Raw genomic sequence first — 25,270 nt, forward strand, 5'->3', positions numbered from 1 at the left:
AAGTTGAAGAATTTACCATCAGTGCAGTAGCTGACTTTGATGCCATGTTTGTTCTCCTTGAAAGCATTTGACCACATGGCTATAAACCTCATACTAAAAAGCATGGGAGCAAGCACACAGTCTTGTTTTATTCTATTGGTGGATGGGAAAACTCAAGAGCATTGTCCATTGTCCAGAATCTGGACAAGAATGCCATATATTGATGTATTATATTACAAAGCTGTTGTGCTAACCTCATTGTTGTATGTCTGAAACCTGGATAATCTACCAGCGTCATGCCAGGAAATTGAATCACTTCCATTTGAATTGTCTTAGAAAAATTCTGAAGATCACCTGGCAAAATAAGATACCAAACACTGAGGACCTTTCTTGAACTAAACTGCCAAGCATTCAAACTCTACTGGAGAGAACACAACTCCATTGAATTGGTCACATTGTTTGAATTCCAAACATTTGCCAAAAAGACTATTTTATGGACAACTCACACAAGGCAAGACTCACAGAAAAAGTGATACAAGGATACTTTCAAGGTCTCTCTCTTAAGAACTTTAGAAATGATTGCAAGACATGGGAGACATTGGCACAGGACAGATCAGTATGGTGTGCCATTATCAGAAAAGGTACTATGCTCTATGAGCAAAGCAGAATTGAAGTAGCTCAAGAAACATGAGGTGCGCAAAGTTAGAGAATCCACCCCAAATGTTCATAGGGATCTATTTGTGTCCAACCTGTGGTAGAACATTCTAAGCTCATATTGGTCTGATCAGTCACACTCAGACACACTAATATGACTCTAATATAGTAATACTATTTTAGTCTTCTTTGAGAATGAAGGAAAACAACCAACAATCTAATACTAGGAGATAACATTTGACCTTCCCTCAAATATGCTGGATTTCCAATGTTTCATACTACTTAACCTCAGCTCCAGAGAAGGATGGTTACATTCTTGATCTCACCATCACTCACAAATGTACTTTCATAGTGAATAATTCTCAAATTTCTTTATCATATTATAGCCCCATATTGCTCCATATACCTCATTCCTCTTAAATCTACATTATTTATTACTACCAGTTTCTCCACCCCTAAATACTCTCCTAGGCTATATTCATTGTTTTGACTTCATGTTCTTCTCTTCCCAATATCACCTGAACTTAGTCAATTTAATATTATACCATCTTCTTATTTTTGAATCCTTGTCCCCTTTTCCTACTACTATTCATGCTTCAATAAAGCCCAATGCTAGATTGCTGTCACCATCCCAGAGTGACAATATTATATAAAGGAGAAAGTAGTGTTTTCCTTTTCTCTAAATTGAGGGATCCAGAGATGATTACTTCTAATGTCCCTTCTGGCTTTAAATCTATGTTATATGATCTTCCCCTTCTACACAATGATCCCCTTCTAGTCTAAGATCTTCCTACTCAAATATTACTGAATGAAATTAGAAAAATTTACACAATCATATTGACTGGAAATAGGACAAATTTATCTTATCTGAGCTATCAAAAATTTTGTGGCAGTAAAGCAATCTTTTTATTCCTCCCTAATTGATTTATTACATTCCCAACAACAGCTATTCTAAATATTTCCTTGTCTTCTCAAATGTCCTACATTCTCCACTTCTTCACAAATAGTGCCTCAAATTAATTGTGATAATCTAAAACAGTCTTTGTGAGCTTTTTCATTCTCCCCCTACTATATATTAAAAAATTACCCAAACCCCTTAACATCATCCACCATTATCTCTTTCTTTCCTTAGGTCAATTTCTCAACATGTTGTCTAATTCCATCTCCTTCTTCTGGCAAAGTGTCTTCATTATCATCTCCCCCTTACTGGTCTATTCCTTCATGAAAATAAACACATTTAGGTCTTCCTCACCCTTAAAAAACACTCACTTTACTACATTCATCTTCTTAAGGTATTTTTCAATATCTCTGTTCCATTTTGCCATCAAGCTTTTAGAAAAAATTGTCTGTACTCATTACCTCTATTTTTTTCTTCTTCTTTCATTCACTTCTTAATCCTTTGCAGTCTGGAATTCAGTTCTCTATGTATTTTAGAAATAAGTTTATCAGATACACTGGCATTGCTCAAACCTGACAAATTGCTCAAAATTGCAAATTCTCCTTCCAAAGTTCCAGTGATCTCTTAATCACATCTCATGGCTTTTCTCAATATAAATTCTTCTATACCTTTTTATATTATTTGACAGTAGTGACACTCTTTCCCTCTCCATCCCTCCTCCATATTTTTTCTATATGGTTTTTATGACACCACTCTCTCTGGGTTCCTCTATTTGTCTGAGTGGTCCTTCTCAGTGTCCTTTAGCTTGATTATCATGCATAATGTACTTCCTAACTATTGGTATATCTCAAGGCTCTATCTTGAACACTCTTCTCTATATATTTTCTCTCTTAGTGCTATCATTAGCTTCCAATGACTATATATATATATATATATATATATATATATATATACATACATACATATATATATATTTACAAATCTGTATATATTTGGCTTTAATGTCTCTCCTAAGTTCCAATCCCTCCTCACAACTGCCTATAGAATGTTTCAAAGCCTCTCTTGTAGGCATCTCAGATTCATGATGTCTGAAAGTGAAATTTTTTCCTCTTCCTCCCAAACCTTCCTGTTATCTAAATTTCTTCTTTTTGTTGAAGGAACCAGTTACCCAGATTCATAAATTTTATATCATTCTCAATTCCTTACTCCCACATACCCAATCAGTTGCCAAATCTTATCAATTTTACATCCACAACATCTCTCACATCTGTCCCCTTCCCTCTAATCTCAAAGTTAGCTACTCATCAGAACTTTTAATTGACCTCCCTGCCTCAAGTCTCTCCTTTTCCCACATAACTGCTATTAGGATATTTTTGAAGTACAAGTCTAATTATGTTACTTTCCTGTTCAGAAAAATATAGCAGTTTCCTGTTACTTCTGTGATAAAATAAAAAATCTTCTGTTGAGCACTTAAAGCTCTTGAAAACCTGATTCTAACTTTACCTTTCCTCTTAGTACACTAACATATTCTTTGGTCTAATCAGACTGACCTAACTGTTCCTCACGTGTGGCATGCCACCTGCTATTTTTATGCCTTTGTATAGACTACTGCCATTTCAGGTGAGCCTTAAAAGAAACTGGGTTATTCCAAGAGACTGAAGTGAGGAGAGAGTGAATTCCAGGCATGGTAAATAGTATTTTATTTTCCAAATATACAAAAAGATAGTTTCCAACATTCATTTTTGTAAGATTCTATATTCCAAATTTTTCTTTCCCTTACTTCCCCTCTCCCCAAGACAGCAGTCTGATATAAATTAAATTTTTACAATTCTTTTAAACATATTTTCATATTTGTCATGTTGTACAAGAAATATCAGACCAAAAGGGGAAAAAAAAATCATGAAAAAGAAAAGCAAGCAAACAAACAAAAGATGAAAATAGAATACTTCTATCCACAGTCAGTCTCCATGGTTCTCCCTCTGGATGTGAATGGCATCTTCCATCCCAAGTCTATTGGTATTGTCTTGAATCACTGCATTGCTAAGAAGATCTAAGTCTATTATAAATGATCATCACATAATCTTGCGGTTACTGCATACAATGTTCTCCTGGTTCTACTCACTCACTCAGCATCAATTCATGTAAATTTTCTCAGGCTTTTCTGAAACGAGCCAGTTCATCATTTCTTATAAAACAATAATATTCAATAACATTCATATACCATAACTTATTCAACCATTCCCCAATTAATGGGCATCCATTCAATTTCTTAACACTTCAAAAAGAGCTGTTACAAACATTTTTGCACATGTAATTTTATGATTTTCTTGAGATATAGATCCAGTAATGCCACTGCCAGATCAAAGGCTATGCACAGTTTTATAGCCTTTTGGGCTTAGTTCCAAACTCAAGCAACAAATACTATGAGATCTTTCTTGATTCCCTCCAGTCCTTTCTCCACAAACTACCTCATATTTGTCCATACTTAAATTTGTAAGTGTTGTCTCTCCAAATATGATTTCTGTATATATATATATTTGTATATGTATAGAGATACATTTGTATGTCCATGCATATATATATATATATATATATATATATACACACATACACACACATTGTTGACATAGATTATTTACATATAAAATCTATTATATAAACAGCACTTTTGCCTTGTGACTAAGCTTTCTTACCTGTACTATCTGGTAGATCTGGGTTAGGTTTGAGTATGTATTTCTTCTCAAGTGTTGTTCTTCATTATAAAGAGAGCAGAATTGCATAGTCTTACTATTGCTTCTCTCAATGATTCCATGGCACTTTTAAGGAAAAAAAAAAAACACCTTATTTTAACATTTTAAAAAATGATGCCTTTAGGAAGAACGGTTCACCACAATACCTGGAGGTAATGATGGGGGATATTCTATCAAAAAAAAAAAAAAATTTGAAAATGTTTATGGAGCAAAGAGGAAGAAAAATAATTATTAAATTTATTTCTTTACATCTATTTCATTTGCTAAAGGAAATACATGTTAAAACAAACACAGTTTATGGCAATGACATGTTACATGGACTTTTGGTAGGAAGCTTTAGCAGAATAACTCAAGTCTTTTTTCACTACTGAATCACGCTTCTATGGTAAACTTGTCATGTGTTTCTCAGATTCCTCACCTATTTTTTTCTTTCTTTCTAACTCTCTACTATGGACTGTAGACAACACTATTGCTTTTGCCTTTGTTAATCTTTGTTGTTCTTCATCAAGTTTCTCTCTATGATTTCTTCATAATTACGTAGGACTATACTTTTTAAATTTATGTTACCCTGACCCTTCCTCACACCTTTTACAAATCATATTTCTTTTGAGTGATATATGCTTTCAGAGCCATATTTCAGAGGAGGTGCAGTGAATAGGCGACAGACCTACAGACAGAAGATTTAAATTCAAATATGATCTCAGAAATCTATACACTATATAATCTTCAACAAGTTATATAATATGTCTGCCTTAATTTCAACTGTAAAATGGGGATTATATTTAGGGATGGATTAGGTTCCCATCCCAGGATTATTGTGAAAATCAAATGAGATAATTTTTGTACAGCATTTACCACAATTCTTGGTACATACAAGGCACATAATTGTTCTTCCCATATTTTACCAATGAGCTCTATGGGCAAGTATTAATATTTGTAATGGCTTCTTATATCCACTTTATTTTTCACTATAGATGACTAAGGTGTTTTTTTTTTTTTTTTTTTCTGAGACAATTGGGGTAAAGTGACTTGCTTAGACTCACACAGGTAGGCTATGTTAAGTGTCTAAGGCCAGATTTGAAGTCCTTCTGACTTCAGAGCTGGTTCTCTAACCATTCTGCCACCTAGCTGCCCCAGAGTAAGGTATTTTTTGAAAGCCCACAAATTTCATTGAAAGGGCCTTGTATGGTTCCAAACTTCAAGTTAACCAGATATTAGCTCATTAAAACATTTTTATAACCTAACAATGTCAGTACAAACTAAACTTACTGATTATTTATATTTAAATTGACTTCAACACCTAAAGTAATACAACATGATTTTAGTTACCACCTCTGAGTTCCCAACCAAATTCTTTATCCATTCATTTTCATTTACTTATCTTCAAAGGCTTATAATTATTGCATATATTCGAGACTTCTAGATCTGCTTTTTTTCATTTTGCTTTATTTGAAATGATCATTTTTGTAATCTTCATTCCATTCTGCTATTCTACTTATTTAGCCAAGCATTTAGATTGTTTCCAGCTTTTTTTTTTTTTTTTTTTTACAATTATATATAAAGTTGCCATGGAAATTTTTGAGTAGATAAACTTTTTCTTTTTTATTTAGGAAAACATTTTCAAAGGATATTTTCATTAAGGGATTATTGGGCTATGAACAATATTGCTTATAAACTTTTGTTTCTTATTGCTAGATTGCTTATTGTGGAGTCCAAAAATATCCAATTTATAAGAAAAACTACTGAGACAGAGCCCCAAACAATTAATCATTTTCCTCATGGTCTGAGATGTCCACTGGTCCCTAGTATCTTTTATAGGGCTTGATACTTATCCACTCTAAAGAGGCAAAATAAAATACAACGTTTCATTGGTTGACAGACCTTGCTTTTGATCTTCCAGGAGGGCCAGAAATAATGCATCAGCAAGGTGGTAATAGGACAAAGAAAGTAAAGGTTATCTCATCTTACTAAGTAGTCTTCAGATGATTTTCTCTGTATGTTGGCAAAAGGATACTCCGGAGGTACAAAAATAAGTAGGGGACTTTCCATATAACATCAAGATATCTCACCCATTTTGCATATGGTCACCAGCATTCTTATGATTAAGCAAGTGAACTTTATAATGAGTAAAAATAAAAAGTGGTGAACAGTGAATTTTATAGGTTCAAAGATAGAGGCCTAATGTGAGAAATAAGATCTCTAAGGAAGTAACTTTTCTTGAATAATTCTAAATTGATATTCAAATTGTTGGATCCTTCCAAGTTGCACCAATAGTACATTAGTGTGCCTATACTTACATTTTCATCTGCTGCAATAATGACAACAAGCATCTTTTTTTTATAGCTCTATAAATTTTTTTTGAAGTTTATCTTTTAAAAATAAAATTTGACATCTTTTGTCTTTACAACAATTATATTATCTGTAATAATTGTATGAATTCAACAGTTATACCAGTGGTATATACTGTATCATAAAACCTCTAATACTGAACATTCCTGTCTATTGTCAACTTCATCAATTTGTTTGGTGTGAGGTGAAAACAGAGTTATTTTGATTTTCATTACTTTTCTTGTTAATAATTTGGAGCAATTTTATATAGTTGTTAATAACCCATATTTTCTCTATTATAAGTTATTTTCTGAAGATTTTTTGCAGCAGATAATTATCAGCAAAGTGACAAAATTCAGAGTTCAAAATATCACCATGGTCATCTGGTCATAGCTGAAAAAGAATTTCTACTACAACAATTATAAATGGACAGCTACCCTCTGTCTGAAGTCCTCCAGTGAGGAAGAACCTGTCACCTTCTCCAGGCAGCCCATTCCAAATTTGCACAGCTCTAATTCTTAGAAAACTTCCCCTCCTCCCCGTTCCCCCAAGCCTTATTCTGTTTTGTTTTTTCTTGGAGGCAACTGGAGTTAAGTCAGTTGCCCAGCACAGAAGCATCTGAGTTAGAATGTGTTCTCAGGTCCACCTGATTCTAGGACCAGTCCTCTATCCATCTAGCTGCCCCCCAAACTTCTTTTTTAGCATCAAGATTAAAGTTTCTTCTTTGCAACTTTCACTCATTGTTTCTAGTTCTTTCTTTCTTCTTGGATCAAGCAAAATAACTCTCATATACTTTCCAAATGACAGCCCTCTGAATACTTGAAGATGGCTATAGTGCTTCCCTGGAGAATTCTCTTTTCCAAGCTAAATTTTTCCAGCTCTAATCTCCATATGTCAAGCCCATTCACCATTATGATTGCTCTCCTTTGCATTCAATTTAACCATATCTTTCCTAAATTCTGGCACTCTGAACTGAACAAATACTGCAAACATGGTATGATTTGGACAAAGTATAGCAAGAGCATGACAAAATTCATAAAACTTTGCCTTTATCAGTGTAATCCCAAAATTTCATTAGCATTTTGGGAGGATGCTGGCATATCATAGTTTGTTCATATCAAGGTTAGAGTTCAATAAACTCTCAGATCTTTTCCCAGAAAAAGGTTTGCTACCAAACTGAAAAAAGTCATTCTAGTATTGAATGAGAGGTATAAAGAATAAAGCTTGCCACTCAGTTGATTATTGAGTATTAATGTTATTTTTTAACTTCGTGGACACTTTGAATTCAGCTGGTCTTTAAGGTTTTGTCAAACAAAATGTCAACCTCACATGATTTCAGAGGAACCCAAAGATGATGGCCTCAAGATGCAATATAAGCCATAGATCTTAAGATACAACAGTGTAGAAAATTTTTTTCTTGATTCCCTCCCTCCCCTTCCCTCTCATTCTCTCTTCTTCCCTTCCTCCCTTTGTCTTTGTCTCTGTCCCCTTTCCTCCTAACTTCCCTCTCTCCCCCCTCTCCTTCCCTTCCTCCTTCTCTCATCTTTTCTTTCTCTCCCTTTAAAAGTGTTTTCAAAAGGTTTAAAGTATTTTCTTTCTTTTTTTAAAAAAAATTCAAATGGGAACATGATGGAGAGATGGTAGAAGGAGAGATAATGGTAAAGCAGTCCCCCAAAAGGAAAATAATTGAAGCATTTTTTCTTTTTAAATGGACAGAAGATAACAGATGGAAGACCAGGATTAAAATACAAGTATATCAGCCTTGGAAGTTACATATTGAATTTATTAAATATTTAAAAAGAAAAGCAAATGGTATCTTTGGGTAATAGATATTTATGTTTTCACACAAAATCCTTTTTGTTGTTGTTGTTATTTTACTTGGTATCTTTTCCTAATGTAATTTTATTTGGTGTTAAGTTTAGAATTAAAAAAAAATCCCACACATGTGATAAGCTCATACATGATTCCATGATACATGTGATAAAAGACATAATTTTTTCAACAGCTGAATTTTAAGATTAAAGGAAATGTTGAACCAGATGTTCACTCTGCTCACTAAAAGTAGTGACTAGTGTCATTAACAGAAAATTTCTAAGGATATTCTGATAGTCAAGTTATGTTATACATGACTTTCTAAGAAAGGGGAGGAAACCTTCCCTATTAGAAAAGGTTAGAGAGGAAAGGGAAATGAAGACATAATTTCCAATGGCCTACTGTTGGAATTTCCTAGAGAAAAATGCATCTATAAAAGGAAATATGCTTACCATTTTAATCACTCCAATAAAGGTGGCCAGAAAAGAAAATAGCTGCAGAAAGCCTTTTCCAGAATTCTGCAGGACAGCTGGACCTCCATGTATTGTTTTTGTTTTTGTTTTTTTTCAGAGAGAGTTATGGCAACATTTGCCATACTTGAAAGAAAAAAAAATATTTTCCATTCTTGATAGCAGTACCATGTAAATGGCAGTCTCTTAATGAATAGCAGCCTGAATTTTGTTTATTCTGGCTCAACAATCCACTGATATGTTTCTTATCCTTTCCTGTGTTCCCAAACATAATTTCATTTGCTATTAAATTTACTTCACACATTATTTATATACAATACACGATGAATTGATATGATTTGCAAGTTTAATTAAGATGGGAAGCCCCACTAGACAAGAAGTCTTATCCCAGATCTTTCTTTCTATGACCACAAGTAAATTGTCTGACTTCTTTCCTGATTCCCCGTCTGTCAAAAAGGATTAGGGATGATGTTTATCTCAAACAGATGTGATGAGAAGTGAAATAATACATGAAGTCCTTAGAAGGAACAGGTTTCAGAATTCAAGGCATCCTTTTCATTGTATCAGAACAACAGCAAATAGGCAGGGCAATAATGGCACTTGTAGGGACAAGAATGAAAATAAACCAGAAAGTGATTTTATCTAATTCAATTCATTTACTTTGAAGGTCATCCTAAAGCCATAGATTTAATTTCAGTTGACACCTTGAAGGTAGCAAAAGTAATCTGATATTTGAGAAATGAATGCTATCAAAATGAGCAGAGAAGGAAGTAGAGGAAGAATTCTGAAACCTTTCCTACCATTACAGAATGTTCTTTCAATGCTCACTTCAAAAGCTAAGTAACAGATTAGATATTGGTAGAGGGCAATTTATATTTCTTTGAATCACTTGGTAAAAGGTAAGGAAGTTCTGTAGTTTCACTATCATTCACATCATTCATTCGAAAGCTGTCACCTTTTTCCTCCTTAAAAATAGAGGAATGAATATATTCTCCACTAGTGGAGAATTCTTTACTTTCCTTAAAATCATCATAAGTATTTTCTTTCTTTGCATTCTACCTATAGTTCCTTGAAAATGAAAGCAATTAAGATATTCTTACTGAATTCTAATCCCCAGTAAACACAGCAAATTTTGTTTATCTAACTACCACACTGATCTTCTACCCTTTTCAATAAAAAGGTTGTAGTTATATTAAGCTATGGAATATAGAAGTCACTGTTGTTATTTGTTCTTTATTTGCTTGTCATTAAGAATACCAGTTGCATATGGAGTGATGTCTTAACTTGTGTGTGAATTAGACTTAAGTGAGTTGCATAACGTTGTCAGCTTCATTCTCTCTTCCAGTGGCAAGCCAAAAGTCAAAAAAAACTGTCAATGGCCCAGGATGTAGTGAATGACCTTGGCATCCTCCATTTCTGATCAAGCCCTAAAGCACTCTACACCACCTGCATCGTTTGCTTTCATGACCATTGGAATGATTTGTTGTCATTTGCCCATTCTGCTAGGTGAAGTCTTGAGGTAGACATTTCCTTAGTTCATCTAAGGGTTTGAGATCTCAACTTGATTTAGCCCATCTGCTAAGAAAGTTTTCCTGGGTTGTGGCTGCTGTACATGCTATAACTTCTTGGAATGATAGGTGAGAATTTGGTTCTAGGTAGACACCAAAAAAGGGCTCAATGAACCCTACACTAGGAGTGCTATTCCTCCTAGAATACCCTCACCCAACTCCATGTAGTCACTGCAAATATACTAAAAGTAAAGGAGCAATTAAAAAGGGCCACTAAGATGATTGACTCTGATGAACAAGACTCTTTTCTTTTTTTCTTTTTCTTTTTTATATATATTTTTTAATTATAGCTTTTTATTGACAGAACATATCTATAGGTAATTTTTACAACATTGTCCCTTGCCCTCACTTCTGTTCCAACTTTTCCCTTCCCTCCCTCCCCTAGAAGGCAGTCAGTGTCATCCATGTTAAACATGTTAAAGTATATCTTAGACATAATATATGTGTGCATACAGTTCTTCTTTCTCTGCAGAAGTAATAACTATGGGCATAGAATATTGAATATACTGTTGGACTTAACTGATATATTGGCTAGATTTGCAGAATTGGATTCCCCCTCTTTTTTTATTCTTCTTAGGAGTATTGGTTCTCTAAGTGTGAAAGGATATAGGGACAGACTGAGAAATAAAGATGATGTAAAAACCAAAGTTAAAAAAATATAAAAGCACTGTACTAAATATATGTATACATATATGTATAATAATGTGTGTATATGTGTATATATAAAATATGATTACCTCAGCCAGTTTCAGATGAAGAACAGCATTTTCAGTTTCCAGTTCAACTATTCTTTCTTCTTTGGCCTAAAACCAAGGATCCAGAAAGGAAACATCACCAAGAGATCATTTACTTTGGTTATTTTAAAGGAACAGCAATTTCATTCAATGACACTCATTTTTGCTGTTGTACAGAACACAGAACATATGGAAGGGTTCAGATAAACTCCTTTAGATCACACTATATATAGCTCAGTGTCACCTACTAGATCTGAATCTCTGGTCTTATTTGGAATACTTTAGATAAGGGTTGACCGCAAAGGTTTCTGGGCTGGTTTGCTCCTGGCTGGGTCTTGTTTTGTGTGTGTCTGTGTGTGTGTGTGTCTGTGTGTGTGTGTGTGTGTGTCTGTATGTGTATTCTGCCTTTCCCTATATTCCATGATCTCTGGTTCTGGGTCTACCCTACTTAATATGACCATCTCCCACAATCCAAGTCTATTCAACTGCTGCTTTTTCTGTTAACTATGATGACTCTCAGTCCTGCTACTGTTTTAATAATAGACAAGGAACATAATCTCAAGGCTTTGCCTAGGAAAGGAGAACTGAAGCTAACAGCCATGGGATTGATGCTGGTAGAAGATGCAGTAGTGAGAAAGGACCTGACTGGAAGCCCAAATGCCACGCCCTAGTCTACAGAAAAAAAAAAAAAAATTATATATATATAACCAGAAGTAGGGAAGGAACATAGAGAACAGTTTATTTCAATCACAAATAATCTCAATATAAGATATTCTAATATACTTTTTAACTACTATGTAATGCCCATGACACAGATGATATTGTGAGTTTTATCCTTTGTATTTGTATCTCTAGAACCTCACACATTGGTGGCGCACAAAAAGGGCTTAATAAGTACCTGTAGATTGGTTGATTAACTTTTTTTTAACATCAGGGAAACATTGCTCTTACATTCATCATATTTTTTTCCTGGCATGAATCCAGATATGATGCATTTCACATTGACTACTTACCTCATAACTCATGAATGAAACAATGTTTGAAGGTTTTGTTCTCATTAAAAAAAAAAACATCTGAAAGGTGGTGTGGGGGTGGGGTAAGTGATGAGTTAGAGAGACTGGACAGAACATAAAGATAAACCAGAGAATTAGACAGGATTGCTTATAAAAATAAAGTTTATAATAAAAATACAAAAGAAAGTATAGGTGAAAAAAGAAATAATTATTCTTAGGTTGTTTTTGTAATTTAAAAATAATTCTAGAAATCAAAGCATTTTCATTATTATCCTGATTTAATTAAGTATTTAAAATAAAAATTTTTATATATTTTTTCTCTTTAAAAATGTTTTTTTTCTTTTTTTCCCTCTTTTTGGGAGAGGACTATTATTTTTCTTTTTATAACAGTAGGACTAAATGTTATTAAGGAAGGAACAGGGAATACAAGATGAAGAGAATGAGCTGTGAATAAATGAAATCAATGCTGAGCTATGCTATATACTAGAGGAACAATTTTTGTTTGTTTTTTTCTTCTTTAACTCTCCCTCCTCCTTCTCCTCCTTCTCTTCTTCCTCCTCCTCTCCCTCTCTCCCTCTGCCTCTCCCTTTCCCTCTTCCTCCTCTCTCTCTCTCTCTCTCTCTCTCTTTCTCTCTCTCTCTCTCTCTCTCTCTCTCCCCCCTTTCTCTTTCCCTCTCTCTCTTTCTATCCCCTCTAGTGCAAAGATCATTATCCTTTGGTAGAGAGAAAATAGAAACACAATCTTTAAAAAATGATGAGTCCTTTCTTTCTACATCTATTATCATTATCTTTTCTGTCCCAGAAACAATGCTCTTTATTGATCTTCCTATTTTATTCACATTGGAACAAATAATCCCTTTTTGTTATCTTTAGGTTTTCTCACCAACCTCAGAATATTCTGAGCTCTAGCAAATTTTGTGTCACAGCCAGCCTTCACCCTCTTGGATGCGATGGGGAGACCCTGGAAATTCCTCTCCCCTCTGCAATCTGGATGCTGCTTTCTTGCCTGGAAAGAAGGGCTGAGAATAGATGCTTCCATCTGCCATGATTCCTAGTGTCTGGTCCCTAGTGGCCCAATATGATGCTGGCATCAGTTCTGTCTTTATTTCCTTCTTCCACAGTTACCAATCTGAAGTTGTCATTATCCCCTGATGCAGTCCTGACAAACTCTAATCAATTATCAGATGAAGATCATTCTGGCTTCTGGCCTCCCAGAGGTATTCTTCAGGACTGGTTTCCTGGGTACTGTGTTTCTCCATATTCCTCCAATGAGGACTAGCTTTATCCTTTGCTGTCCCTTGGATAGACCAGAGCCAAGGTTTCACTGGCTGTAAGCAATATATAGAGATCATGGTTCAGGGTCACTCATTGTGGTCTACTTAGAGTGTCCATAGGCTTATGGTTATCAATTTATGGATCCCTGGATCAGATGGTGCTTCCCTTTGGTTTTATTGATCATTGCTTGATCTGATACCCTTTTTAATCTCCGAGGGAGTATTTGTTAGGAGATCTGGGTTTCACTAGGACCTTCTAAGTTGTCATCCTAACTGAGATATTTTCCAGGTTACTTCCAGGATACTTTCCAGGTGTAAGTCTATGATTCTGTGACCCTTAGTCCCAGCTGCACCAGCAAAATGAACCAAAACCAAAATAAACAAATAAACCCCCCCTGACATACACTAAAATAAACAGGCTCCAAATCCAGACCCAGCGGTTCTGAAGGCAAATCCTCATTCTGCTCCCGACATTGTCCCTTATCCTTTCTCTAAGACTGGGTAAGTTATTCTACTGATTTCTGTGAGCCCATTTCCTTTTCTTTTTAGTGAAGGAAATGAATTCGGGAGAACCCGTGACATCTCTGGCCATGAAGAACTTCAGTCTGGAGGCTCTAGGGGAAGTCACACCTCCGGGACCAGGTAAAGCATCCCTAAGGCAAGAGGTAAAAGTCCATGGACGTGACCCCTGAGGAGTCTTAGGACTCACTCACCCGAACTTGACTTTTCAGCTGCTGAATCCGCTGGTTGGTGATGAAGCTCCAGTTTAAGGCCTTGGCCGGCATAATGCACGTCAGGGGTTTTCTCGCTACCCACCGCTGCTCCTGCTGCCTTTGAAAGGGACTAAGGGGGCAGCGGGGCGGTTCGGAAGCCACCTGCCCGGGCGCGCTCCAGCGCACGAGGACGTGTGGGAGCCCTACTCTCGCCAGTCCCCCAAACCCACGGTACTTGTTTTGTTGGGACAAAGACGTTGGAACCCGATGGGTTCCAACTGCAACCTTACTTTGAGTGGTAGCAGTGTGTGGTGGGTAGAGAATGATGGGCTTGAAGTCTTGGGTTCAAGTCTTGCCTATTATATATGCCGGCTGTGTAACCCTGTCGTTTCACCCTTGGTGTCCCTAAAATGAAAATTGAATCTGCCTTTCCACAGTTACTAAATCATAGAGGCAGCCTTCCCTACTTTAGCCCCTCACCCTTCACTCCAAACCTTAGCCCACATTAAAGGAAGGTTAACGTTATCTCAGGTCTTCCATCTCCAAGTTCAATTTTCTTTCCATAAAATAAAGTACATCTCACTGTATTTTTGTATTATTTTGTTTTTTGGTCTCAAAGTTTTACTGCAGTTTTACCTGGAAAAAGTTTTTTTTTTTCTGTTTTTTTTTTTTGTTTGACATCACCTTAGCTTCCTTCAGTATTCTCTCCCAGAGAGCCATCCCATTTAACAAATAAAATTTTTAAGAAAAAAAAAAAGATGGAAACACCAGCATAAATGATGAATATATGGAAAAAATTTTTCAAAATTGTCCAACACTTGGGGATTTCCTAATTTTACAAAAAGGTTGTTTTTTCATATCTCTCTTCAAGGCATACCTCAAACTTATTTTTTTATTTTTAAAATATAGTAGTGATTCCAGGCCCAGTACATTCATTGTCTCACCCAGCTGCCTACATATAGGTATATACTATGTACTTATAGTGAATAAATTCAAATTCAGGGTAGTTTGGGAGAGTAGGCATATGGTGGGAGAGAGAGATCAGGAAAGACAATGCAGAAGGAAAATAAGGACTGTGGTGGAGATAAGAAGTAAGTACATTTTAGGCATGGAGGACAGCCAGTGCAAAGGCAGGTTACTATGGTAACATGGGAATACAATTAATAGTTTGTTCAAATTTACAAGGCATTGGAGATCCAAACAAGTCCTCCTTTCAAAGGGCTGGCTCTCCAGCTATTTCCAATGAGAGCTCATGCTAAAGCCACCATGGTGTATGATATAGATCTCAGCCTAATTTCTGCGAGATTGGTTTTTAAATTTTTTTTCCTAGAAATTTTAACAAATTCTTAATTATAGTTATCATCCTCATGATATATGAGGCCAGTAATTATGTCACAAAAATAAATGAGGTTAACCTTTTATGACATGATTTTGATGAGAGTATAGTGTCTGTGATCACTGACTTAGTTTTCAGATATTCACAAATGTTCTACCTTTTTGTTAAGAAGCAAACTCAAACTCTTTAACACATAATTTTGTGTTATTTTGTTATTAAAACAAAAATCAAGGGGAAGGCAGTATTTTCTTTCATGTGGCATGTTTTCTTAAATCTCATTTATATTCAGCAATTTGTACTTTCAGTACCAGTGCTATTAAATTGGTCTCTAAAAAAAAAAAAAAAAAAAAAAAAAAAAAAGAAATTTTAACAAATTCTTTCCCAAGTAATTTGTTTTCAACTTTATCAAACACTGGGTTATTGAATTTGATTTTTTTTTTTTTTTAAAATTCTTCCTTATCTAGTCTGTTTCATCGATTTTTCTTTATTTTTTAAAAAACAATTATCAAATGGCATTGATGACTATGAGGATAGAAAGTGCTATTCCTCCTTCACACCTACATCTCTTCATCATATCCCTTGATATTGTAGATCTTTTGATTTTTCAAATGAATTTTATTATTTTATGAAGTTCTGAAAAGTATCCCTGTGATAATAAAACAACATTAAAACAGCAAATTTAACTTTGGAAGTATTATCATTTTTATTATATTGGCACTATTCACCATGAGTGTGAATATTCTTCTAAGTAGCCAAGTGAATTCTTTATTTCTTCAAGGACCAGTCTGTAATTAAATTTATGCAAGTTTTTTGTATGTTTTGTAGACTGATCCTCAGAAACTTTATTTTGTAGTTATTTGGAGATTTCCCCATTTTTACTTCTTGGATTTTATTATTATATAGAGATGTTATTGATTTTTTAGTGTTTATTTTGTACTTTATTTTGCATCTTTGCTAATTTTCTCAATTAGCATCTTTGCTGATTCTCTAGAATTTTCCAAATATGACATCAGGAAATAGAGATACCTTACCTCCATCTCTTCTTCACCTATCTTTATGCCTTTAATTTCTTTCTCTTACTGATGTTGCTAGCATTTCTAGAGCTATATTGAAAAACATAATGTGAGGAAAGTGAACATACTTCTTTACCCCTGTATTTAGTGAAAAATTTCTAGTATATCCCCAAGCATATGATGCTTGTTTTTAATTTCTGATATTTTTAAGATTAAAAATACCCCTCAATGCTTATACTATGTGGGTATTTAGTATAATTGAATATTTTATTTTTTTTTTTAAGTTTTTTTCTGTCACTTGATTTTCTAAAACCATGTACATGAATCACCACAGACAGAAACCTCCGGGGTAGAGGATTTTAAATTGCATATCCACAAAGATAAAATCATAGCTCCATCAAAATAAGCACTTTGAACAATGTCTCAGACGTTTTAGAATACTGGCTGCAGCAGGAGCTTTCACTAAAAGTAGATGGAAAGTTTTTGAAAGCAGGAATTGGTTTGAATCTCCAATGCCTTGTAAACTTGAATTATTAATCATATTCCTATGATACCATAGGAACATGTTTTTGTACTAGCTGCCTTCCATCCCTAAAATGTACTTGCATCTTACCTCCACCATAATCCTTCTTTTTCTTCTGTGTTGTCTTTTCTGATCTCTCACCAGATGCCTACTTTCCCAAACTGGCCTGAATTTGAATTTATTCACTATAAGTACACAGTATATACTTATATATATGCAGACAGCTAAGTAACACAGTGAATAATGCTGGACCTAAAGTCACCACCACACACACAAAATTTAAGGTGAATGTAACAAAATTATAAGAGCAGATATGCCTTGAAAGAAAAAACATTCTCAACTAACCTTTTTGTAAAGGTGGGAAATTCCTAAATTTTGGACATTGCATAATTTTTAAAAAATTTTTTTCCAAATATTGCTCACTTATACTGATGTTTTCAAATTTTTTTCCTTAAAAATATCATTTGTTAAATGGGAAGGCTCTCTGGAAGAGATGCTGGGGCAAGCTATGGTGATATTAAAAAAAAATGATATCCCTCAGTTTCCTCATCTGTAAAATGACCTGAAGAACGAAATGGCAAACTGCTCTAGTATCTTAAAACCCCAAATGGGGCCAAAAAGAATCAGATGTAATGAAAAATGACCGAACAATGATATATGTATAGACATACTTGTCCCTATTAGAATTTAATTTTTTTTCAGAAATAGCAGTCATAGTTTATATATAGATATGTAAAAAAATGCTATAACTCACTTCTGATTGGAGAAACACCAATGTTAAAAACATGAGGCATGTACTACCACATGCCTCGTTGGTTAATGAAACAGAAAAGGAAAAAGACAAATGTTAGAGATGTAGGAAGAATGAGATATTAGTACACTGTTGGGAAGTTGTGACCTGGTTGAATCAGTAGAGCAATTTGGAATTATGCCCAGTGGGTTATAAAATCATTTGATTTGCCACTACCACAATTAAGTATTCCAAGAGATAGTTTTTAAAAAAAGGAAAATGACCTATATGTATAAAAATATTTATAGTAGCTCTTTTCTGAGGGCAAAGAATTGGAAATTGAGAGCACACTCATCAAGTGAGAAATGGCTGAATAATTATGATATGTTATTATAATGGAATACTATTGCACTATAAGGAATGATGAGTAGAAATTATAGAAAAACCTGGAAATACTTTCATGAACTAATAATGCAAAGTGAAATGTACTGTGAACAAAGTAAAAGCAACATTATGATCAGCTGTGAATGATATAATTGTTCTCAGTAATACAATGCTCCAAGACAGCTCTCAAGGACTTATGATGAAAAATATCCATATATATATATATATATATATATATATACACACACACACACATATGTATGTATACATATTTACTTATTTTTCTTGAGGGTTTTTTTTGGTCTTTTTTTCACAACTATTATGGAAATATTTTATGTAATTATGCATGTATAACCTAAATCGAATTATTTATATTCTCAATTGGAGGGGAGGGGAAAAGGGAGAATTTGAGACTCAAAATTTTTTTTTATGTTTTCTTTCTTTTTAATTTGTTTTTATTTTTATTAAAGCTTTTTATTTTCAAAGCATAGGTACAGATAATTTTCAGCACTCGCCCTTGGAAAACCTTTGTTCCAAGTTATTTTTTCCTTTCCTTCCTCTCATTCCCTCCCCCATATGGCAAACAATCTATGCCTAACGTGCAATTCTTCTACACATATTTCTACAATTATCATGCTGCACAAGAAAAATCAGATCAAAAAGGAAAAAAAAAGAGAGAGAACAAAATGCAAGTAAACAACAACAAAGTGAAAAAACTATTTTGTGATCCATACTCAGGTTTTACAGTCCTTTCTCTGGGTGCAAATGGTTCTCTTCATCTTAAGACTATTGGAACAAGCCTGAATTATCTTGCAGTCGAAAAGAGCCATGATCATCATATAATCTTGCTGTTGTTGTATTCAATGTGGAACTCAGTCTTAAAAACGAATGTTTAAAATGATCTTTACATAATATAACTGGAAAGGAGTGGATGTAGGTGGAACAAAATACTAAATTAAAAAAAAATCCAAAAAGATCATCCTGATAAGGGATTCTGTTATACACTGAAGTTAACTTGGTAGTTCCAACAATGCCCTGCTTATGTGTCCTCTTATGATTTTCTGTTCTCTTCTATTAAAAAAAAAATCAGTAATGCTTTTTTTCTTCAAAAAAATTTACCATCACTCCCAACTTAAAATCCTCTCCCCTTGTAACAAATAAGTATAAGCAAGTAAAACAAATTTACATATTAGCCATGTCTGAAAATGTCTCATTCTATATCTTAAGTCCATCATTCTCTGCCAAAAAAAAAAATGGTTCATTATTAAATCTTTTGGAATTTGGATTGATCCAAACTGTTATTTTCCTTTATAATGGAGTATAATTTCCTTTATAACTTTATACATTGTTGTCCTGATTCTGCTCACTCATTAGTTCAGTAAAGTCCTGTCCCTTTCAACACATTGTACCCATAAATTTTAATTTGCTCAGTTATTCTTGGAAATGAGTGCTTATTATCTGGGAAGTGGATAAACAAATGGGATAGGGTATGTAATGGAATGTTATTATAAGAAATGATGAAAATATATGATTCAAAGAAATTTTAAAACATGTATGAACTGATCCAGAATACAGTGAGAAAAACCAGGACAATTTATATAATAACTGATATAATGTAAAACAACTTTGAAAAATTTAAGAACCCTAATCAAAGCAATGACTAGGAGATAGATGGTGGAATATACTTCCAGCCCTTAACAAGAGGAATGAACAAGATATGTAAAATGAGATGTATAGTTATATTTGACTTAACTATGTTTATTAGTTAAAAGGAATGGCTTATTTCCTTGAGGATGGGGTTCCTAGGGTGAAGAAGTGTGGGTAATGATAGTGATGTAAAAAAAAAGAAAAACAATAACATTGATAATTTTAAAATGCACACAGAACAGAAAAGGGAACAGATAAGCAGCTAAGTTTTGTATTACTGTCAAGTAAAATTTAATAAATACATTAAAAATATACTTGATAGAAAGTTTCATATCCAAACTTTTAAAAAATATTTTTATTGAAAGTTTTGAGTTCCAAATTGTGTCCCTCCCTCTCTTCCCCTCTTTCTGAGACAGTAAGCAATCAAATAGAGGATATACCATGTACAATTATGTAAAGCATTTCCATATTAGTCGTTTTGGTGTACAAACCTATTTTTATGTATTTAAGTTTTCAAATTTCTTGCTTTTCAAGTTGATGATGAAAAGAGAAAATGTAAATTAAAAAAAGAATTCTTGTGCTCATGATTATGCTGTACCCAAATAACAATTATGAAATTACCTAAATTAATTTATTTAGTGCTAGACATAACTAATGAGGGGAAATCTTACAGAATTGAAGTAATAAAATTTATTTGTATGAACAAAAAATCTATAATCTGAAGATAATGAAAAATTTCCTCCAAAATTAACCATTACCAACTTTAAGCTATATTATACAACAGTAATGATCAAAATAAATGGTCAAGAATATCAAGGGAATTCATGAAAAAAAAATGCAAAAGCAGGTGGCCTAGCCATACCAGAACTAAAACTGTATTATAAAAAGTGGTAGTCATTAAGCCATTTGGTACTGGCTAAGAAATCAGTGAAATAGGTTAGGAATAAAAGACACAATAGAAAGTGACCACAGTCATCTGATAAACCCAAATCTTCCAGTTTTTGGGATTAAAAACTTACTCTTTGACAAAAAGTGCTGAGAAAACTGGAAAATTATATGGTAGAAACTAGACATAGATCAACATCTCACATCTCTATAGCAGATATCCTATCTCTATATCAGGATAACTCAACAAATTTATGGCAATAGAAACATTACAAAATGCAAAACAAATAATTTTGATTACATTAAATTAAAAAAGATTTTCCACAAAGCCAATCCAGCCAGGATTAGAAGCAGAAAGCTGTTGTTTCTGATAAGAGCCTTATTTCTAAAATATATAGAGAACCGAGTCAAATTTATAAGAATACAAGTCATTCCTTAACTGATAAATGATCAAAGTTATAAACAATTTTCAAATGAAGAAATTAAATCCATCTATAGTCATATAAAAATGCTCTATTAAAATAACTCTGAGCTACCACCTCACATCTATCTAACTGCCTAGGATGAGAGAAGATAATAAATTTTAGAGGGGATATAGGAAAATTGAGACACTAATACATTGTTGGTGGAATTGTGAACTTATCTGGAGAGCAATTTGGAATTACACCCAAAGAACTATCAAATTGTGCATGCCCTTTGATACAGCAATGTTTCTATTGATTCTGTAAACCAAAGAAATAAAAAAGGCTGGAATGTGTAAAAATGTTTGTAGCACCTTTTTTTTTGTGACAAGGATTTGGAAGTTGAATAAATTTCCATCAATTGGGGAATGGCTGAAAAATTATGATAAATAAATGTAATGGAGTACTATTGTTCTTTAAGAAATGATGAGTAAACTGATTTTTAGAAAAGCCTGTACTTGTATGAATTATGCTGAGTGAAGTGAGGAAAATTAGAATATCATACATAACCCTACATATGATAGATTTAGCTTTTTTCAGCAATTCAGTGATACAAGACAATTCCAATAGACTTGGGATGGAATATGTGCTCTGCATCCAGAGAGAGAACTATGGGGATTCAATGTGGATCAAAACAGCATATTCATTTTTTTTTTTCCCTCATGGTTTTTCCCTTTTGTTCTGTTTTTTTTTTTTTTCCCAACTTGACTAATGTGGAAATAAATTTAACATGATTGTTGTACATGTATAACATATCAGATTGCTTGCTGTCTGGGAAAAAAGTGAAGTAAGAGTAAAGGAGAAAAAAAAATTGGAACTCAAAATTGTAAATGGATGTTGAAAACTATTTTTACATGCAATTGGAAAAATAAAATACTATTAAAATTTTTAAAAACCTGACAATAATGTGCATATTTTTATTTGGCAAATCCCAGAGACAAAGATAGGAACAACTTCATGACTCAATAATCTAAAAAGCTCCTCAGGATTAAATGTAAGAAGCAGAAGTGGAAGACCCAATTGAAAGAACCATCCCACACTTCTCAACAGATCCCAAGATGACCCAAAGTAAGAAAAGTCTTCATATTCATGACACTGAGGGAAAAGAAGAGAGGATGGAGGTTAAAAAAAAAAAAAAAAGGCTTAATGCCATATGTAAAATGGATTCAGGAAAGGCAAGCATTTTGTTCATAGCAATTAAAAATCAAGTAATGATAAAATTAAGATTGGAGAGAATATCATGAAATACAAAATAGAGGCTAAGAAGGGTCTGCCCTTTTTTGTTTTCCAAAACATGAGACCCATGATATTCCCCAGTGCCAACCTGATCTAGAATATAATTGGGAAATAATTATTACCAAAATAAATTAAAACATAATACATATAACATTGAATTTTAAAACGAAGTCAACCTGCAACCCTTCAGGAATCCTTATGATGTACAGACTAGTAGCCTCCCATTTCTATTTTAATTTGGCACTATCATTCTAAAGTGTGTATTAAACAGGGGTATAGGAAGAAAAGCACTTATAAAGGTCAAGAACTGTGGTGAGATGGATACAATCAGGAAAATAAGACAGCCTTGTCTCAAGAAAATTAGGGGAAAACAATACACACATGTACATGCATATACACATAGACATGTTTTGTACACAAACATCTATCCACCGGCTCACAGTTATCATCAGGATAATTGACAAAGGACTAGCAGTCCTTAGAGAGCTGTGGTGGTTCAGAAAGTAATTAAGGCTTAGTGGTAGTCCACTGTATTGCCAGGATTTGCATCCAGTGACTCCTTGATCATCAGTCATGTTCCTCATCAATGACTTCTAGAAAAAGTAGTGGGTCTTAGGACTGGAATGGAACTAGTATGTTCATTAGTTCCTTGAAGGCAAAAGAAAGTCGGAGACAGGCTTTTTGTGGGGCTCCCACTTCTGCGTAACCATTTGGAATTAGTTTATCTTCTTTGCTTTACAAGGAATAGGTGAAATGACAAAAATATATTTTCAAATATGAAACTTGAAATATATCCCCAAAAAATTACACCTCATTTTTTCATTTATATTTACTTTCCCTAGGCAATGTTTCCAGATCTAAGAATCCAAAAAAAGTCGATTCTTTTTTTCTTTTAATTTTTTTAAAAAATGGAACTAAATAGAAAATAAAAAAAAAATAGAATGAAAAAATACGGAAAAGGAAAATAAACAAAACAAAACATTGTCATGTACCCAGCAGAACATTAGAGAGGATTAAAAATATATAACAATAAATTTCCATTTTAAGAAAGCATATATAATATTCATGAATGTCCATCTTTTCTTTGTTTCCTTGTAGATTATTCTTTTGTTATCTGCTTAAATCTTCCCCCCCCCCCTCCACTTTCATCCTCTCTCCCCAAGCAGGCTACAGTTAAGCATAGATAGTTATATATGTTTATATTCACACCAACCCATATATATATCAATATCAATATATACATACATATACCTACATGCATATATACCCATATACTTGGACACACATACAAACACATATATACATATAAGCACTTCCCCTTTGTCAACATGCATCTAAAACAATATTAACATGGCTGACATATAGATTTCTTTTGATTGAATCTTTATATTTGACTTTGTCTAAGACCAATGATTACTAGCCTTACTTTTAAAAATTTCTTGTATTGTAGTATTTTTGATCCTTGTAGTGTTTGTGTATATCTTATTTCCCATCCCTGCTAACTCTTTATTTCTTAATGTGCCTAGCAATTACTTAACCTCCTCCCACCTATGAATGCTTCCTTCTTTCCCCACCCTTTCCTTCTGACTTTATCCCATTCCATTTTATCTACACCCCACCTTATCCTATGCCACCCTTTCCTCCTCCCCCTTATTCTTTTCCCATTAATCTACCCATCATTTCACATCTCAGAGATTTTGGAGGGTGCTATACCCCTTCATGGTATACATAGGTAGTGTTCCCTATGTAGTCCATTCCCAATGTGTTTTTCAGGACTATGAGCTTTTCCTTCTCCCTTAATGCTCCTATTTTTCCTGGGCATTCATTTGTATAACAACTACTATTTTTACCTTTTTCTGGACAATATTGCTTTTTAAGTTACATCATACTCAAACTCTGCCCCATTCTTTCTTTTGAGCTACCCAATTACTGGTGTCAATCTTAAATATATGACATATTTCCATTACAACATATCAATAATTTGTTAGAGTTCTTTGAAACTGATCTTTGATGGTAAATTTTCTATTAAGTTTAGCTTTGGTTCAAAAAAAAGTTCTAAAAATCTGCAAATTCATTTATCATTTTTTTTTTCATTCAATACTATGGATAATTTTGATAAATAGGCTATTTTTGGCCATGGGCCTCTAGTTCTTTTGATTGACAAGTATATATTATTCTAGACCCTGTAGTCTTTTATTATGCTTGCTGATAAATCTTGAACAATTCTAACTGTTGTTCCACCATATTTGGATTGTTTTTATTTCTTGCAAAATTTTCTTTTGATCTGGGGGTTTCAAAATTTGGTAATAATATTCCTGTTTTCTCTACAAGGATCTCTGAGGTGGTGATCTGTGGATTTCTTTTATTTCTACTTTCCTCTTTTTTGCTATCACTCCAGGACAATTAAAAAAATATATTTCTTAAGTTTTTGTGTCAAAAGTCTTTTTTTTTTGGACACAGCTTTCAAGTAGACCAATTATTCTTTTATTTTCTTTTCTTGATCTGTTCTCCAATTTTTTTGTTTTTCTTATGTTTTAGGTTCTATTTGTATTTTCATTATAGTTTTTCTTTTTTTTGTGGTTTCTTATAGCTTCACAGGACTCCTCTTGCCCAATTCTAATTTTCAAAGAATTCAAAACGCATCACTTTTTTAATTGGTTAATTTTTCCCCCCCATTACTTCATTTTACTTGAATGGTTCCTTTGTTTTTAGCTGTAATCAATCTCTCACTTGATTTTTAAAGTCTTTTCAGAGTTCTTCTATAAATCCTTTTGGGGCAGGTAATCATTTAACATTACTCTTTCGGGTAGTAGAGGTTTTTTTTTTTTTTACTTGACTATCCTTCTTTGGAGATGAACCCTG

General features: G+C 33.7%; 1 protein-coding gene across 1 annotated transcript in view; it reads right to left on the reverse strand.

Annotated features, from left to right (window-relative positions):
• The window catches only part of KIF25 (kinesin family member 25), a 97,539-nt gene extending 83,148 nt beyond the window's left edge, over positions 1-14,391 (reverse strand). Inside the window, exons 1-3 of the mRNA XM_031937468.1 lie at positions 14,194-14,391; positions 11,197-11,262; positions 4,225-4,347 (exon numbers count right to left, since the gene is read on the reverse strand). Of these exons, the coding sequence (XP_031793328.1) occupies positions 4,225-4,347; positions 11,197-11,262; positions 14,194-14,265 (261 nt within the window). The 5' untranslated portion in view covers positions 14,266-14,391. The remainder of the gene's footprint in view (positions 1-4,224; positions 4,348-11,196; positions 11,263-14,193) is intronic.
• Between the last annotated feature and the right edge of the window lie 10,879 nt (positions 14,392-25,270).

Source organism: Sarcophilus harrisii, chromosome 4 (assembly GCF_902635505.1).
Source record: "Sarcophilus harrisii chromosome 4, mSarHar1.11, whole genome shotgun sequence".
Taxonomy (NCBI): domain Eukaryota; kingdom Metazoa; phylum Chordata; class Mammalia; order Dasyuromorphia; family Dasyuridae; genus Sarcophilus; species Sarcophilus harrisii.